Source organism: Raphanus sativus, chromosome 5, assembly GCF_000801105.2.
Source record: "Raphanus sativus cultivar WK10039 chromosome 5, ASM80110v3, whole genome shotgun sequence".
Lineage (NCBI taxonomy): Eukaryota > Viridiplantae > Streptophyta > Magnoliopsida > Brassicales > Brassicaceae > Raphanus > Raphanus sativus.
In genome coordinates, this window is record NC_079515.1 from 23,928,561 (window position 1) to 23,947,408 (window position 18,848).

Consider the following 18,848-nt stretch of genomic DNA (forward strand, 5'->3'; position numbering starts at 1 on the left):
CCCCAAAATACCTCAATACACACAGTTTTGGTTTCGCGACTTCTTTCTTGTGAAAGAGATGGCTTTTAGCTTTTACAAAAGCTGTACATACATGATCTGTATTGCAGTATGTGTAAGTGTCCCACCAACAAGCTTATGAATATGCTTCACATCTCTCATTATAAAGTCTAATAAATAACGGTTTTAATCATCACAAGTGAACCATGTCCAAAGATAAAAAGCTATTTAATGATACTGTTTACCAATAGCCAATCAGGTCTCATTCAATAACACAACTTATTTCAGCATACGTCCGTGCTAAACACATTGCTTTTATTGTAACAGAATATAAAAAAGGATGGTTAAACTCTCCATTTTTTCTCCTCAAATCTTAGCGGCGAAGGAGATACCTTGTTTGGTAAGATCGTCGAGGCTCTCTGCAGCAGGTCTAGCTTTAGCCACTTTAGCCAAAGCTTTGTTCTCATCACCACTCCCTCCTTCCATGAATGCTCCGACCACTTTACCATCTTTAACCCAATACGCTCCAAATCTTGGTTTTGGGTTTGATGGATTGCTGTCTCCGAACAAGACTGAGTCTCCTACGTTGTCTCCATAGAACTGCCATGAGAGATCAAACGAGCGCGAGTAGAAGTATGGAAGGTAGTCGTATTCCTCCACCGCACCGCCTCCTTCAGCCGCTTTGATCGCCTGTAATAATGTATCACATATATGAGGACTTTTTTATAAACGGGCTCTTAAGATAATAAATGTAGCGTTTGAAACAACACCAGGCTTTGTTGTATTCATCGTATATTTACCTTAACAGCTTGCTCTGCGGATTTGCGAGAATGGTCAACATGCTCGACCCTTCTCATGTCTCCATACATTTTCAAGGGGAAAGTGGCAACGTCACCAACAGCGTAAACATCAGGAACACTTGTTTTGAAGAATGCATCGGTCTGCGTTAAGAGGTGAAAAAAGATCCAAATCAGAAATGGTACGGGAGAACAAGAAAGAGACGCATACAAACAGATAGTTTACCTTAATTCCACCTTTGTCTTCTTCGACCTGTCCCTTGAATAAGGCTGTCAATGGTTTCGCACCAACTCCAACTATCACAATGTCGGCTTCTAGTGACCTTCCATCCTTGAGTTGAACTTCATTCACCTGGAGAGGAGAAGAACAAGTGAGAGACATTTGTACCGAGACAGTTTGGAAAAGCTAATTAATTAAATGAACCAAAATGTGCTTATCAACTGACTGGTTTTACTATCTTAACCCCCACAATATCTGGAACCATAGTCGATTTCAATTAGTACAAAACCAAGAGAACTGAAACTGAAGTGTTAAACTCAATTGTCAGCTCTTATAGCTAATGATTATTTGGTTTACCTCTCCATTTGGATGTGCAGTGAACCCAGATGCCACTGTTCCTTTAATGATCTTCACTCCCTTGTTTGTATAGTAAGTCTCATAGAAAGCAGCAATGTCTGCGGTGAAAAGCCTAGGCACTGCGTGAACATTTTTATGTCATGAGAAACTAAGCAATGCATATGATATAAATAACTGATTTGCAAAAAGATAAGGGATCGACTTACTGCACCAAGGTTCAGGGAAAACCATAGTGACATCAAAATTGTTGATCCTCAAAGCTGCACTAAGCTCAAGACCAATGTAGCCTCCGCCAACAACTACAGCCTTTCCACCTTTCTTTGCTTTGATTGCTTCAACCACTTTGTCAGCATCATCAATCTCCCTCAGATAGAGGATGTTCTTTGAGTCAGCACCTTTCACACCAAAGTCAGTCAATCTGAGAACCTGCAAGGAAATAAAAAGAGATATTTTTTTATCAGATAATCTTTAAGAAGGTTGATGATGCGGGAAATGCAAGGATATGGGTCTTTACAGTAGAACCAGTTGCAATGATGAGAGTTTCATATTTGAAAACATCTCCAGCTGCGCTGACAAGACTCTTGGCAGCAAGATCTGCTTTCACTATTTCTGTGCTTAGTATCAACTCAATCCCTGCAGACACAAAGAACAACCAAAATGATAGATTAATTTAGTTCTATTACCACAATCACTTAAGCTTAGCTGGCAGAGAAGTGTAACGTCGATAAATTCATTGGGATCATAACGAGTGGGACTAGGTAGATGAGCAGAGGGCATTGATAGTGTGGAAGTGCAGAGAGAGAGTTCATTACCTTTCTGTTTGTATGATTCAGGAAGCAGTTTTTCTCCACCACTACCAACACAGCAATGGAAACCTGGAAGTCTAGCCGCCCCTGCAACAGAAACAAGATTAAAAGTCGCTCCGGAAACACAAATTCCAAAACTAATCATTGTAGCAAGTAAAACACCAGAACAATCGTCTTACCTTCAGGAAACAAATATCCCTTGCTAAGAGCAGGACGTTCATAAGGAGCCACCTAACACCAAAGTACATAGGGATCATAGTTTACAAGACAACACACTGGCATCATTAATAAAAGTTTCCAAAGCTTACCGCCTCTTTGGAGATAACCGCCAATTCTCCTGGTTTAACCCCTTGACTAGCAAACTCCTTAGCTGCGTATCCCTACAACAACAACAAAAAAAAAAACTCAAGATCAGAGATGAAATTGCTTCCTGTATGTGTATGTGCAATTGGAACTATCTTAATTTTACAGTAGACGATGATCATGTACTAACATACGATTGATCTGATCTCAAACCAAGTGTAACAATCTAAAGAGAATCACGAGGTATACGTATATTCATAATAACACCATTCTTCCGTTACGAAAGAGCCGAAAGCTAGAATAATAGATCGATCAACATGCGATTGCTCGATTTCAATATTATGTCTCAACGATCGGATCGAATCGAATCAGTCACCGATCGGACGTTCAAAATTACGATTTAATAACCTAACCGAGTATAACGAGCTACGAGAATTGTGGTGTTTTGCGAAAACAAATCGAAACAATCTCTTTGTGATATTAAGAGAGGGGAGAGAAACTCACGGCTGAAACGCCGCCGCCGAGGATGATGTACTTGAAGCTCTTCTCCGCCATTTTTTATCCGATCGATCTTCACAAGTTTGTTATCTTGTCGCTGAAGTTGGTTTGTGTGAAAATGCTGGTGAGGAAAATAGCGTAAGGCTAATATTTGAGGCGAGTGTCATTGGCTTATAACTTAACTAAAACTCGGCCGTTGATTGGAGGATGAAGATTGTTTCATACACGTGGCGAGATAATCGCCGTTGGATTTTTCAAACGTCGTGATCCATCGTATAACTGGAAAGGAAATAAAATAATTTAGGGGATTATGGATTTGTTTCTTTTTATTTATTTAAGTCAAAAATAGTTGGTGGGATTGGAAAAGTCACAAATGTGCCACGTTACTGGATAAGTCATGAGGTAAGTATGATGGGTTTGAAGCTTATTGGGTTGATATTTTTGGACATAAGGCCCATAAGAACAAATTCAAGAAAGTAGTGCAATTGTGATGACTCGTGATAATTATTTTTACAAACCTCACATTTACACACAAATACATGCCTGAAATAGCGTGATTTAGACCAGGGTTCTAATTTCCTATATAAAGTTTACAAAGAGTGAGCAGTTTATATATAACATGTAAACAGTAATGGGTTAGAATGTCTATTAGTATTGCGATTAATCACATTCAAGTTCTTGCTTTCTGATGGATTAAAATTGGCCCCTAATACTATATGGATGGAATAAACAATAATACTACTTGTGAAGAATATAAATGATTGGAACTAGAAGAGGATTATCTAATTATATATAAATAAATTGTAACCAATTATTTTATATATATAGGTTTTTTTATCATACCGTTCATAAATAATGCACTTGTTTAAGGAACTAATTATATATCTTTCACATTCTCATCCCAAAACAGTAGGTACAATAACCCATATGTTCGAATTGTTTTTCTTTATAGTTTTACTGTTTTCTCTTTTGAATTCAAAATACATATAATTGAGAAGTCTGATAAATAAATGGAAGCAGAAAATTTGGTGGAGTTGATTAGATGCATACGGAGACAAAAACGTCAAGCAAGCCTTTCATGGGGGGTGTGGCTTGTCGACACAGACACGTGAAACCAATACTGGCTGCCTTATTCTCTAGCTTGTTCCCTTTAGAAAAAATATTTTTATTTTACCAAAACTAATTTGATTTTTCCTCTATTATTTTTATACATATCATCTTCCTAGGATTCTCATCTCTGAGATCTAATAGCTCCCATCGATATTGTTTTGTTTAATATTCATCAATACAAATAAAACTCGAATCATTTGTTGTTCTGGTTCGCCGTCCACGCAATAATTATCAACATCCATACGTAAATTACACTATTTTTTTATTTTAGTAGTCGTGATTCTAAGCTAAAGTCCATGCTAATCTTAGTAACATGTAAATGAATCCATTTAAACGTCTTCAATAACAGGAAGAGGATTTTAATCATAGTCGTCTCCTGCTCACATAATAAAATCATTTTAACCATTTAACTACCATAAGTTATAGACTTCCTCCGTTTCAGATGACACGTTATTGTAAAGGAAAATTTTCGTTTCAAAATAATTATAGTTTTATGATTTTAGTGCAAAATTTATTAATAATTTTTTTTATTGGTTAAAATATGGTTAATTGAATGGATAATAATATTTTTATTTCGCAAATGTACAAAAATAAATATTTTTTAATATATGTGTATAAACCTAAAACGACAAATAAAGTAAAACGGAAGAAAACTATAAACTGAAAAATTTAATTTGCATTGAAATAAGGGAAAATGTAACGATCATAGAAGGTAAACCTTCAAGAATTATTAAGAATATGTGGGGTTTCTCATGGTTGATTTGTTCTAGATGCTTGTTTTCCATTAACTTCATTAGGCATGTTTATGTGAGTTTTGCATAAGATAGGATACATATGTGAGCTTATACATCTTGAATTATTTACTAGTGAGAGAAGCCAATTGTGTAAACAGGATGAATCAATCTAAATCATTATCCTTTCTGTTTTAAAATAGATAATATTTTAAAATATTATTTTGTTTTAATTTATATGAAAATTTAAAATTTAAAATTTAAAATTTAACTTTAACTTACTTAAAACTGTTTAACCAATTAGATTTTACAGTATGTTTTATAATTGGTTCAATGATTTTAAATTATATCTTTCAAATACTTTTTAAAAACTATATAATTGTTTTAATTTATATGCACTAAGACAAAAATATCAAATATTATGAAACGGAGGAAATATTTAAATCTCGTACTTATTGTTCTTTGAAAATTTCAAGTCATAGCTAGAGTTAGGAGATTAATAGATTATGACTTTTACCTAGTTAGACCATATAAAGTGTGGTTACTTAAAATCTTAGATGCATACATCCTTATGACTTTATATACTTGATCATCTATACTATATATCTTATCAGTAGATATAGTTCCAAGTTATTTCACATCACACTTATTTTTTTCTCAATGCGGTCACCCTTCTTTGTAAAACCTCACATAACATTTGTCTATATTGTTATCTCCTCTTTCCCTGCGAGTTAACATGATTTTGTTTAGCTTTTACTAACTCTTTACCACGCTTCTATTTATAAGTTAATTAGTTTATCATATAGATAATTATATAATTTATAGTACTAGTCTATTATATATATCTTTCATATTTGATTGATACCAAAACATTGGGGTGATATAGCTATGCAAGTTTAGGGATGGTAGATTTGAAATTTGTTTCTTTCCATATCTATTCTATTAATTCTTCAACATGTCCAATTGATTAAAGGTTGTGTCCAACATAAAATATAATGCATCTAAATAATTATCTAGATATATTATGTAATTACCTTTATTAAAAAAATTCTAACTTCTACGTTGGTTTCCTAAAGCTGTAACTTCTACCTATATGTTACGTAATATGCGGTTATTTTTTTCTTTTGGGATCCATCAGAATAAATTCAGTTCCAGTAATTATTATTATTCATAAAATAATTTTGTAATGCTTCTAAGATGTATCTATTCTATTAATTCTTCAACATGTCCAATTGATTAAAGGTTGTGTCCAACATAAAATATAATGCATCTAAATAATTATCTAGATATATTATGTAATTACCTTTATTAAAAAATTCTAACTTCTACGTTGGTTTCCTAAAGCTGTAACTTCTACCTATATGTTACGTAATATGCGGTTATTTTTTTCTTTTGGGATCCATCAGAATAAATTCAGTTCCAGTAATTATTATTATTCATAAAATAATTTTGTAATGCTTCTAAGATGTATCTATTCTATTAATTCTTCAACATGTCCAATTGATTAAAGGTTGTGTCCAACATAAAATATAATGCATCTAAATAATTATCTAGATATATTATGTAATTACCTTTATTAAAAAAATTCTAACTTCTACGTTGGTTTCCTAAAGCTGTAACTTCTACCTATATGTTACGTAATATGCGGTTATTTTTTTCTTTTGGGATCCATCAGAATAAATTCAGTTCCAGTAATTAATATTATTCATAAAATAATTTTGTAATGCTTCTAAGATGTATTCTATTAATTCTTCAACATGTCCAATTGATTAAAGGTTGTGTCCAACATAAAATATAATGCATCTAAATAATTATCTAGATATATTATGTAATTACCTTTATTAAAAAAATTCTAACTTCTACGTTGGTTTCCTAAAGCTGTAACTTCTACCTATATGTTACGTAATATGCGGTTATTTTTTTCTTTTGGGATCCATCAGAATAAATTCAGTTCCAGTAATTAATATTATTCATAAAATAATTTTGTAATGCTTCTAAGATGTATTCTATTAATTCTTCAACATGTCCAATTGATTAAAGGTTGTGTCCAACATAAAATATAATGCATCTAAATAATTATCTAGATATATTATGTAATTACCTTTATTAAAAAAATTCTAACTTCTACGTTGGTTTCCTAAAGCTGTAACTTCTACCTATATGTTACGTAATATGCGGTTATTTTTTTCTTTTGGGATCCATCAGAATAAATTCAGTTCCAGTAATTATTATTATTCATAAAATAATTTTGTAATGCTTCTAAGATGTATGCATATTTTGTAAAGTCACCATTTAATTCCAAAATATTAGTGGTTCACTACTTATTACAAACTGTGGACAACCTTACGTAGTTCAATAAATAAAAATTATATCATTTGGAAACAATAATATTGATACTTTACATTAATAAATATTATGTCCACTATAAAAATTAATGGAAATGAACTGTGGTTTAATTAAGATAATATAATACAATTTAGATTCTGATCAACATTTCAAAGAGTGAGTATATTTTTTGTTTTACATTTTCTAGAAATTCAATTTTTATATTTGTATCTTTTTAATCATATTTGTGTTTTTCTTTGTAATCATATTTGTGTAGAATATTTTTCTTAACTGATTAGTAAAAAGTTTTAATAATTTTATAAAATAGTTGGACTATTAATAGGTCATTTATCTAATTTAATAATATAGTTTATAAATATATCAGTATTAAAAAGTAATTTTTTAAAATTTAGAAATTTTTTAAAATTTAAATTATTTATATTTCATTTCACATAAAATATAATTTAAACATTTTCTACAACAAATTAGAGTTACGCTATATAATTCAAATACAACTAGATTCTGATCCGCTCTTAAAAGGGCGGGTATATTTTTGTTTTATATTTAAAAATTTTTTTTTATATTGGTGTGTTTTAATCGTATCTGTGTTTTTTGTATAATATTTCTTCTAAATAGTTAATAGTTTTTAATCTATTTTATTAAATAGTTGGACCACACCTATATCAATAGGTCATGTTCATGTTTTAAGATCCGCGGGTATAAGTTTTGTTATGTTTGGTATAGGTCAATAGGTCATGTTCATATGTTCACCTATACCAATAGGAGATAAAAATACTTATGTTGGACATGACTTTTATCAATTAATAATTATCTAAATATCTAATTAAAACATTGAAATTAAATTTTAAATTTATAAAAAAATAACAATTTAAATAAAATTGAATTATATCAATCACCTATAGGTTCAACATGCACCCTCTGGTTTTAACGGTTTTTGTGGGTTTTATCAAAATTTTAGTTGATGAATATCTCTTGAAATCCAAACCGGATTACATATTGAATCACTAGATCTATAGATTTGAAAACATATCCGAATTTTTCTGTTTCAAAATAGACAAAATCTTTACGAATTTACATAATTTTTGTAAAATTATTAATGAAATTTTACATCATAAAATATATGGTGCTTTCAAGTGTGGGTCGAAAAATTGTTTATGTTATTAATATTTGAACACAAATATTTTAAGTTGTTGATATTGTAATATTTATTATTAATAAATTAAGAAGTTTAATTATATGATGAGATTTTGATTTAAGTCTATTCAGAATTCAAATTTTTGTTTCAATTCATATTTTATGGGTTTTAGTTTGGGTTTGACTATCCGTTTAAATCATATAAAATTTTATAAACTAAAATATATAAATTTCAAATTAAAAATAAAAAAAGAACAAATCACATATAAATTTTGTAATACATGAACAAGTATCTAAATTTAACATAAAATTACTTATGTTTAAATCTTTGGTTAACAACCCAATAAATGTGACATATTGGATCCATCTATATATTTCATTTATTTAAAAGACTATTATATCAAATTAAATTAGTAACAAACACAAATATGATTATAAAATAAATCAAATACAAACAAATAATTTTTCAAAAAAAGATTAAAACAAAAAATATACCCGCCCTTTGAAGGGCGGGTCAAAATCTAGTCTATTCTATTAATTCTTCAACATGTCCAATTGATATGAGTTGTGTCCAACTATTATTAGTTTTAGTTTAAAGATAAATCAAAATGTATATATCATTCATTACGGTTTCTCTTACGTAACCGTTTGATCCTCCTATTACAATTAATATGATACGTTTTCTTTTGATCGTGGATATATATAATGTGCTTAGTGGCCGCTATATTTTTTTTGATAATTTCCAATATAACCGCATATTCATGTAACCCTAATATAGTTATAACCGTTCGTTATTAAAGCGGGTGGGATTACATTTACTACTTAAGATCGTCGAGTCAATATTGTTTATATATAATTTATTAGCTATTAACCTATTACGTCTTCATGTAACAACAAAGTGTTTATATAATATATATTTGATAAAGAGTTACTTAACGTATTTAATAAATATATGTATACCGGAAGCTATAGAACCAAGATGAACAAAAAATATTTATATACATGTACCACACCAAATCATCTGTAAGGTATATAATTATATTTTAATGAAAAACATATATTTTTTTCTATTTAATTACTATTTGATTACTAAACAAATAAAATGTAAAATAAAATGTATTAATATATAATTGCATAAACAAATATCAATTAGGTAGTTTATGTTGATTTCAATAATCTATTCTATTAATTCTCCTGTATGACCAATTGATATATGTATAGTCCATTTCTTTTTTAATAATACACACTACTTTATTTCCTCAATTATCGAGACCCACTTCTATAAAAAATAGTTAGATATAGCGGCAGTTATGCTTTTTTAAAAAGTCACTAGACATATAAATCATGTTTGATTCAACGATATGCCACTGTACCTGAATTATCGGACGTGGATATACCTAAATTATTAGATCCACAGAAGAGTTTTATGATTATATATAATTTTATATACCAAATATATATCACATACCTAAGTTAACAGACCCACAAAATAATTTTATGATTATATTTTTTATATACAAAAATTATATTTGCCCAAAACACACATATCTGATACAAAATATATATATAATAACAAAAAAGCATACGTTTAGAAATGCAATTTCAAAAAAATATACAAAACAAAACATATACCCGCCCTCTTAGGACAGGTCAAAATCTAGTACACAATTAGTTCCGTTCCATCAATCGTTTTTTTTTAAAAGATGCAAACATTAAACCATCCATTTCAAAGAAGCGGGTTGATAAATTATTTCTATAGGCGCGTACATGTGTTTTGCTTAAATAATATAATGTTTTGATGAAATGGTTAGATTAATTTGTTGAGTAAGAAATTAGAAGCGGGCGTAGTGCATGTGATGCTCTAATTTGTGTTAGTTAATGTATAAAAATGTAATTTTGGGAATAAAAAAGCAAGAGGGAAGAGATCAGTTTACAAAAAAAAAAGAGGGAAGAGATTAAAGGCGCAGAAAGAGGAATCCTAGGTTTAAGGGTTGTCAAGGGCCTATGAAGTCTATTAGTACATGATTACTCAAAAAAAAAAGAGTATATGATTACTCCATGTTCCAACTATGATTTAGGCTTTTTGCTATATTCAAAAATACAGTGTTATACTCATCTCGATCGTAGTATAACCAACTTATAGACTGAAACGAGTTAATAAATTAACTTATTTGCTGGCAGAAGTTGGTGTTAAAGTTTTAGTAGTATAACTAGATTCTTACCCGCTCTTTGAAAGGGCGGGTACATTTTTATTTTATTTTTTGTAAAAAAATTAACCTTTATAGTTTTGTTATTTTTTAATAATTATATCTGTGTTTAATATTTTAATATAACTTTTTGTAACGATATTAAGTATGTTAGGTTGCATAACTATACACTTATGCCATCTATATTTAGAAATTATTTTTTTAAATTTATTTCTAAAGTTTGTAACATATTTTATTTACTTAATAGTTACCTAACATAATTATTAAGAATATTCGTACCCACAAAAATGAATCGTAGTCGACCCGAAAATCAAAGTTTCATTATCTATTATATCTGGTATATACATTCAGATGGTTTTTAAAGTGTTATATCCGAAAACCAATATCAAATCTAACCTGAATCGAAAACCTGACAACTTTTTTTGAAAAATGTTTGATTTTTTAAAATATATTTTGTTATATATATGTGTGTGTGTGTGTAAATGAGTTAATATGATCTTTACTAACTTTAAGTAAAATTACATTTAATAATTATTTTTAATCGAATACCCTATTTAAAATTCATAAAATATAATTTTTATGAAAATTTTATGAATAACACTTCTATAATAATATCAGCTGATCATTTTCCTAATTTTATAAACCCGTTATATTTTTTTTACATATGTTTTCAGAAATTTATTTTTATATTTGTATCTTTCTTTGTAATCATATATAACTTTTTGATAATCATATTTTGTTTTTATTTGTATTCATATTTTAAAATGATTAGTAAGAAGTTTTGATAATTATATTGGATTTATCATATTGCATAAATATACATTTGTGGCAAATTCATTTAATACAACAATGCTCCCTGAATGTTTTTGTTTATTAAATAAATACTCAAAAAATAAAAAATGAAGATGATTATGTTTGGTGAATTGGGTAGGTAACGGTATTTAAGATGATTACATTATTTTTTTTGAGCAAGATGATTATTAAGTTATTATCTCCCACTATTTGCATCTTTATTTAATTTTTGTTTATATTTTATTAAATAAGATATATATCAGTTACAAAAAGTAGCCACCGATAATTAGGCAATATGAGTGGTGGTTACATCCACAATCTATATTTCAGTTTAGATGCAGTTATACTAAAAAGTATGTATCATTAAAATTTTAAATTGGATCTAACCCATATTAACTGGTCATGTTGAAGAATTAATAGAATAGATTTTCAAAATATTTAATCTTACAGTTAGTAGTTTATTTGATTCTTCTTAATATCTTTTTCATCTCCACTTAACGAGATCCGAAGAAATACTATGACCCGTTGACCGCCATTGTACAGAGGCAGTCAATCCCCCCCCCCCCCCCATCTAAAATATAATGAGCCAAATTATTACCACGTACGTTGCTTTCTTAATACATCTTTGTCTATATACAAATATACGTATAATGCAATGTTATAACTTCTAACCCTTTACATTATAATTTACATAGTATGTATATTCATAACACTTCTAAATATTTTACCTTTTGTATTTCATAAATATATAACTATATAGATTATATATAAGTATGTGCATTGTATAAGAAATAAGTACTTCACTTGAAATCCGAATTAAACATATATAAATAAAAGGTTTGGGAATAAATGGTCAAATCATAAACTGGAAAAACATTCTACAAAGAAGAACAAAAATTAGTTAGCCCTCAAATCGTCCAATATGCAAATGTTTTTTTTTCTAACACTCCAATATGCTAATATATATATTTTTACTTGCCACTTAATTTTATTTACCATTATTATAGAAAACCTGATTGAGCATGCAGTCATATTATTCTTCTATTTATATGCGAGTCGTTCTACGTTGTTTCTTTACATATTTTTGTCTGCTTAGCATATCTTTCGCTAATCATTAATGTTTCCCTTGTTAGTAACAGGCGTAGTTCTTAATTGTATGTTCGGTACTTTTATCTACTGTTTGAACTTTGAAGTCGTATTGTGAATTCGAAAGACAAATAAAACAGGGGTTTTCTAGAAATATTATATATTCGAAATAGAAAATAGAGATAACGTTTTTTTTCTTTCTTTAAACTAAGATGTTGTAAAGGATTTTCAAAATAAACTGCGCACTGGTGTACCTCTCTTGTTCTGACAATATCGTTCCAATATCATTTTATATATTCACTACTGATTTATTTATTTTTTTGCTAATTTAAAAAAAAATTCTGACCATTCTTAATTTCTTACCAACCAGTTGTTCGCAGTAGATTGAGACATACGAGGGAAGAAAGTAGTTATTTCATCTGCAATTATTTTCTTTGGAGTGTTTTACAATTTAATCTGTACAATGTTTTTCTTAATTATTTTTATGAAAAGAATGTTTTTAGTTATTTATATGAAAATTCAATAATATTTATATATCACGTCTACATAATAGTATAAAACGTAGCGTATTCTACAAATTAAATTAAAATTCCAAGATGGGTGCTAAGTATTGGATAATTTTGCGTGTTATTACTATCTTATTACTAATTTGGAAAAATATTTGTAGGATTGTGGATGTAAACAGACTCTGAAAATGTAGCGGGGTGGTTGACAAAGAACTCTAATGATCTAAATAAAATTCAACTGGAGATCAGTTTTGAGGAAAAAAAATAAAAATGAAAATCAGCATTATACACAAGTTTTAGAAATGAGTGTAGTCTAGACTGGGCAGATTCAGCTAGCCACTGATTCAAGAAATAATGTGCAAAAATCGTTTGCAAATTTTTACTGTGGTCAAATGTGTGATGATAGTCCTACCAAAAAAAATGTGTGATGATAGTGGAAGTAAATTTATTGTACCATCCAAAAATTTCCCGAGGTGAATTATTTGATATGACTAGGGCTCTCACTGGTAACCACAATAGGAATAAAATGAATAGGAAAAAAAGAATAAAAATGAATAAAATAAAAAGAAAAGTCATTCCTCTCCTAATTTGATAAAGAATAATTGTAGTCTTTTATTCCTTAAATCTTAAGGAATGTTAAAGAATTATATGTAACAAATATTCTTTGTAAATGGTGTAAATTGTAAGGAATGTTTAGGAATTAGCTATTCTCATATATTTCCTTGGTCACTATTTGGAGCCTAGATGACATTGATATATACTCCAATATAAATGGGGCTAATAAGACAAGTAGTAAATGCTACAATTCACGTTTTATTTGGGTGTATAACACAATTCTTCTATAAGAGAAACAACGTATATGTAATATGATGTAAGTTTTGAAGTTCGGGTAAAATATTTTCGAATGTAGATTTTTAATATTGGAATAATGATAAATATCTCTCTTGAAATAATGAAATGGAAGGTAAATAAAATGGAATATTATTGTGACGCATATAATATGAAAGACTCGCAAACATATGCTATGGACCCCACCATCTATCTTATTAAAACAGAAACATTCTGGTGGACCTAACATTTATTTTGTAAGTTTTTAAATTAAATACATCTTTATACTTTATAGTTAAACCTACATTAAATCACTAATGTTACTTTCTTTATACTATTATCCATGTTTCCAAACAATATACTTATTTCTTTGTACTACTATCAATGTTTCCAAACAATATATTTTTATACTACTATCAATGTTTCCAGACAATACAATAATTAATCTTAGTTATTTTATATCTATCATTTTCTCTTTAGAATTTTGTAGAAACATCATAATTTCATAAATTACAAAATAATGAACTTTAAAATTTAGATTATAAGATTACAAATTATGAAACTATTACAATTTAAATCCAATTAGATTACATATCGGTCATCCATCAGTTCAATCGGTTAGTCTCGAGGTTTAGTGATTTTTTTTAATATGAATATTTTAAAAATCAAAATTGAATTGTCAGATCTCCGGATTAACGGGTATAATCACAATCGGGTTGAATTTAAAAATACTGATTTAAATGTAAAAATATTTTAAATACACACTCTTTAAAAATTACCAAAATATTTGTTAAGTTATTAGTGAAATTTTTTATCGTAAAATACTCCGCGCTTCCAAAGCGCGGATCAAAATCTAGTGTGTTTTTTACAACTTGATCACATCTCTTAACGCTATTCACCCAACAAAGAAAGCAAAAAATTACGCCAAAACCCTCCCCAGAAATTAAGAAGAAGAAAAAAAAGGCACTTTTACTTTCTCCTCCTTCTTCTCCTCCTCTACTTCTCTCTGGATTCTCTTCACAAGCCAAGTCCATTTAGGGTTTTATCCGAGCTCCAAATCCACTCCACTTCTAGAGTTTATCAGCAAAAAGCTTAGCTCTTTCCATCTGGGTAAAAAATCTCCTTCCTTATTTTTTTTCTTTTTTTTGATATCTTTGCCCGTACGCCTTCATTTGCACCTTTTCTTCTTCTCCAAATCTCTTTCATTGCTTTATGTTTTACATGAGATTTGTGCACCGTATTCTAGAGGGTGTGGGTTGGTTTCTCTGATTTTCTTTTTTTTTTTCTGAGCTTTCGTTTTCTCTGTGTTCTCACTGGCCTTTGTGCATTTGAAATTTTTTTTATTTAAAAGAAGTAATAAAATTTAATTGGATTAAATCGAATCCTCACTCCTTGCTTCAGCTACATGTTTTTTTTTTGTTTCTTACATGTTCGTTGTTTCCTAATATGTATTCAAGTTTCATGAGATCTGAGAGTTATTTTATCTTACATGGCTCAAAGCTTTCACTTTTGGAACACGGTTTGATTTTGCTGTAAATTATTTGTTCGGTTTCTCTTCACATTTACTTTCCATAAACTCATAATTTTTCTATTAGAGTTTTGCCTTTAAAAAAAATGTCTTCTTTTTCTCTGTTTTTAAGTTAATCGTTAATCTCTCTCTGGTCTGGTCTGTACTTGTGTAGGGTTCATGAACTATAATGACCTAAACCTACTTTAGATCTGTTTTTCTTTTGTTCTTTTCATAATGACCTGACCTACTAGTTTTCTTTTTGCTTATTGTTCTGTTTCAGGTAACTATGGAACAGATCAAATAGAAGATGAATAACTCTGCACCGGTTTGAGTATACTGTGGAAAAAAAAAGTTGCAATGGGTTCGTGTGAAATTGTGGAAGAGAAAGACGAAGAAGTTAGATTAGCAAAAGTACATTCAGGGAGATCTTCTCTGGGACGTTCATCAAGCAAAGATTCAGAGCGGAAGCAGCAGCAGCGAGAGTATCACGGTTCTCTCGAGTATGACATCGACAAGCTTTTTCAGTCTATACCCGTGAAACCACCGACGAGGAGGCTACAACTGACTTCTTCTTTCCTCGAGACGAGCGCGAGTGCTGGTCCTAGCAGGACCACAAGCCCTTCAAAGAGAAGCGCTGCTATGAAGAAACCGTTGTTGGGGTCGCCTAGAGTCCTTGGGGGTCTCTCAGACTCGCTTTCTTTGAAGCAGGCTCTCAGGGACCGTTGCATTTCCAAGGCCTCGGAGATGGCTGCTCAGAAACGCTTGTCGAAATCCGCAGCCGCTTCTCCCAGGGTCTCCGAAGCTGACAGGATCAAGAGTCTGTATAATCATCAGTCTACCAGACTCGGTCCTGCGGACAAGGGTAAAGGAACCTTGGTTGACGAGACGTCTTTGACGCCGGTGAACAAAGATATACCGAGCACTTCGAGGAGCGTGTCTCAACGGTCTGAAGAGCCTTCAACTCAAGGTGGAGACTATGAGACGGAGTTAGATGAAAAGGTTGTCTCTACTTCTGCGGAAGATGATGTGCAAGAAGAAGTAGACAAACATGTTACCACCTCGCTGCCTTCTGATTCAAGCAAGAAAGACAACGCAGCAGAGCTTGAAAAGAAAACTCTCTCAACCACTCTGGAGTTAGAACAGACAGTGAAGGTAAATGATGCACCGGAGAAAAGCAAAAGGGTGACAAGAATGATTCCACGTCCCAAGAACCATCCCAAGAAGAAGATTCTGGTTAAGAAGAAGTTAAAAATCGGAATAGTTTCAACCAAAAAGGAAGAAGAAGAAGAAACCGGTAAACTCCTCTGCCAAAGATGCCACTGTTCGTTGAAAAGCACCAGCATCAACAACAACCAACCTCCCTCCTATACTCCTGAGGTTTGTTCAGACAGTTTGAGCTCTGTTTCAAACAATGTTAGCCAAACCTCCGAAGCCGAGATCGTCATCACGAAACAGAACGTTTCCTCTAGCAACGACAGCGGCAACAAATTCGAATTCTCCTTAAGCTCAAAAGACAGTCTCGGCGACGACTACAGCAGGAGCACGAGCATGAGCGAGGAGAGCAATCTCAGCAGCAGCAGCAGGTTTAGCTGCGGGAACAAGCCTCACATGTCGATGGATGTGAGATGGGAAGCGATCAAGCACGTCAAGGTACAATCTAGCGGCGGCTCTTTGGGGTTAAGACACTTCAACCTTTTGAAGAAACTCGGCTGCGGAGATATAGGAACGGTCTATCTCGCTGAGCTGATCGGTACGAACTGTTTGTTCGCCATAAAGGTGATGGACAACGAGTTCTTGGCGAGGAGGAAGAAGAGTCCGAGGGCGCAGGCGGAACGTGAGATACTTAAAATGTTGGACCATCCTTTTCTGCCTACGCTGTACGCTCAGTTTACTTCGGATAACTTGTCTTGTCTTGTCATGGAGTATTGTCCTGGAGGAGATCTTCATGTTCTTAGGCAGAAGCAGCTTGGTCGATGTTTCCCTGAACCAGCAGCGAGGTAAAGATTATTACGTTTGTTAAAATTGCGCTATCAACATCATTGGTTTTGTTTAGGCATGCTGGTTCAGATACTTATTCTGTTCGGTTTAAGGTTAGTTCGGTTCAACATAAATTTTACTGAATTAACCCGAAATAAATTTTGGTTTTGAAAATTCTATCGAACTTTTTGATTTCGGTTAGATTTTGGTTTAATTTTGTTAAAATTTAGGATAAAATCGCTAAATTTCGGTTAAATCCGGTTAGTTCGGTTCGGTATTCGATTAGTTCGGTTTTTGAAAACCCTACTGAAGTTTTTGATTTCGGTTAGATTTTGCCATTTTGGTTTAATTTTGTTAAAATTTAGGATAAGTTCGTTTAATTTCAGTTAAATTCGGTTAGTTCGGTTTGGTTATTTTTTTAAAGAAGAAAACCTATTGCCGAACCGAAAACCGATTTTTTTTTTAAAATCTACCGAACCGAACTTCAGGTTCAAAATCTCAGGCCTAGTTTATGGTTAAATTGATGATGATATATAAATTTGTATAACAGGTTCTATGTTGCGGAGATCCTTCTTGCACTGGAGTACTTACACATGCTCGGTATCATATACCGAGACCTGAAGCCGGAGAACATTCTAGTCCGTGAAGACGGACACATCATGCTCACAGACTTCGACCTCTCGCTCCGATGCGCAGTGAACCCAACTCTTCTCACCTCATCTTCCTCTCCTCCTGATCCCGCTAGAATGTCAGGTCCATACAACACATCCAACTGCATACAACCCTTCTGCGTCAACGAACGATCTTGCCACCAGGTTTCTTGTTTCAGTCCAAGACTCTCCTCAAACCAACAACAACAACAACAACACTTGAAGAGATCATCATCATCATCATTGCATTTGCTACCTCAGCTCGTGGCCGAGCCAACGGAGGCAAGATCCAACTCCTTCGTGGGAACACACGAGTACTTGGCTCCCGAGATCATCAGAGGAGAAGGACACGGCGCCGCGGTCGACTGGTGGACGTTCGGTGTTCTCCTCTACGAGCTTCTATACGGGAAAACGCCTTTCAAAGGCTACAACAACGACCAGACGTTAGCCAACGTTGTCTTGGAGAGCCTCAAGTTTCCTGACACCCCGCTGGTGAGCTTCCAGGCGAAGGATTTGATCAGAGGGCTTCTGGTTAAAGAGCCGGAGAACCGGTTCGGGTCGGAGAAAGGCTCTGCGGAGATCAAAAGACATCCTTTCTTTGAAGGGCTGAACTGGGCTCTTATCCGTTGCGCAACACCGCCTGAGCTTCCGGATTGCTACAACGACTACTTCGGACAGGGTTCACCTGGAGGCAATGATGATAGGTATCTTGAGTGTAAAGCCATAGGTGATCATCTTGAGTTCGAGTTGTTTTGAAGTTAAAAAGTTTTCTTTAAGCTTAAGACAAGAGAAATGTATTCATAGTAAAACGTTGTTGTAATCTATATATATCTTGTATTATGTAAAGTGTAGCCTCTTCTGAGATATATAATCTCATTATGTTCCCTTCTTTAACTTGCAATCACTAAAGGGTAAAAGAAGAAAAGCTAAAAAGGACATGTTTTTATCATCATTCAGCTTGGGCTCCACGTCTTAACTTTTACTTTTTGGCGG

At 31.9% G+C, this 18,848-nt stretch overlaps 2 protein-coding genes across 2 annotated transcripts; one reads left to right on the top strand and one right to left on the bottom strand.

The window, feature by feature from the left end:
• Positions 1-197: 197 nt before the first annotated feature.
• On the bottom strand, positions 198-3,143 carry LOC108863493 (monodehydroascorbate reductase 1, peroxisomal). The gene is made up of 10 exons (XM_018637936.2): positions 2,985-3,143; positions 2,486-2,557; positions 2,357-2,408; positions 2,184-2,264; positions 1,886-2,004; positions 1,578-1,797; positions 1,372-1,490; positions 1,021-1,146; positions 798-938; positions 198-687 (listed from the first exon to the last, which is right to left on the bottom strand). The coding sequence occupies exons 1-10, from the start codon at positions 3,033-3,035 to the stop codon at positions 364-366; spliced, it is 1,305 nt and encodes a 434-aa protein (XP_018493438.1). The 5' UTR covers positions 3,036-3,143; the 3' UTR covers positions 198-363.
• An 11,480-nt stretch (positions 3,144-14,623) lies between these two features.
• On the top strand, positions 14,624-18,743 carry LOC108862243 (serine/threonine-protein kinase KIPK1). The gene is made up of 3 exons (XM_018636310.2): positions 14,624-14,828; positions 15,509-17,225; positions 17,756-18,743. Exons 2-3 carry the CDS (start codon positions 15,586-15,588, stop codon positions 18,609-18,611), a joined length of 2,496 nt encoding a protein of 831 aa, XP_018491812.1. The 5' UTR covers positions 14,624-14,828; positions 15,509-15,585; the 3' UTR covers positions 18,612-18,743.
• Positions 18,744-18,848: the final 105 nt, after the last annotated feature.

What these genes read in the sequence shown, in the direction of transcription:
- LOC108863493 (XM_018637936.2), bottom strand. Translation starts at nt 3,035, where the DNA reads ATGGCGGAGAAGAGCTTCAAGTACATCATCCTCGGCGGCGGCGTTTCA. An exon ending in TCGGCGGCGGCGTTTCAGCC is followed by an intron (nt 2,558 to 2,984) that starts GTGAGTTTCTCT and finishes TTGTTGTTGTAG; the next exon opens with GGATACGCAGCTAAGGAGTT. An exon ending in CGGTTATCTCCAAAGAGGCG is followed by an intron (nt 2,409 to 2,485) that starts GTAAGCTTTGGA and finishes CTTTGGTGTTAG; the next exon opens with GTGGCTCCTTATGAACGTCC.
- LOC108862243 (XM_018636310.2), top strand. Translation starts at nt 15,586, where the DNA reads ATGGGTTCGTGTGAAATTGTGGAAGAGAAAGACGAAGAAGTTAGATTA. An exon ending in TTCCCTGAACCAGCAGCGAG is followed by an intron (nt 17,226 to 17,755) that starts GTAAAGATTATT and finishes TTTGTATAACAG; the next exon opens with GTTCTATGTTGCGGAGATCC.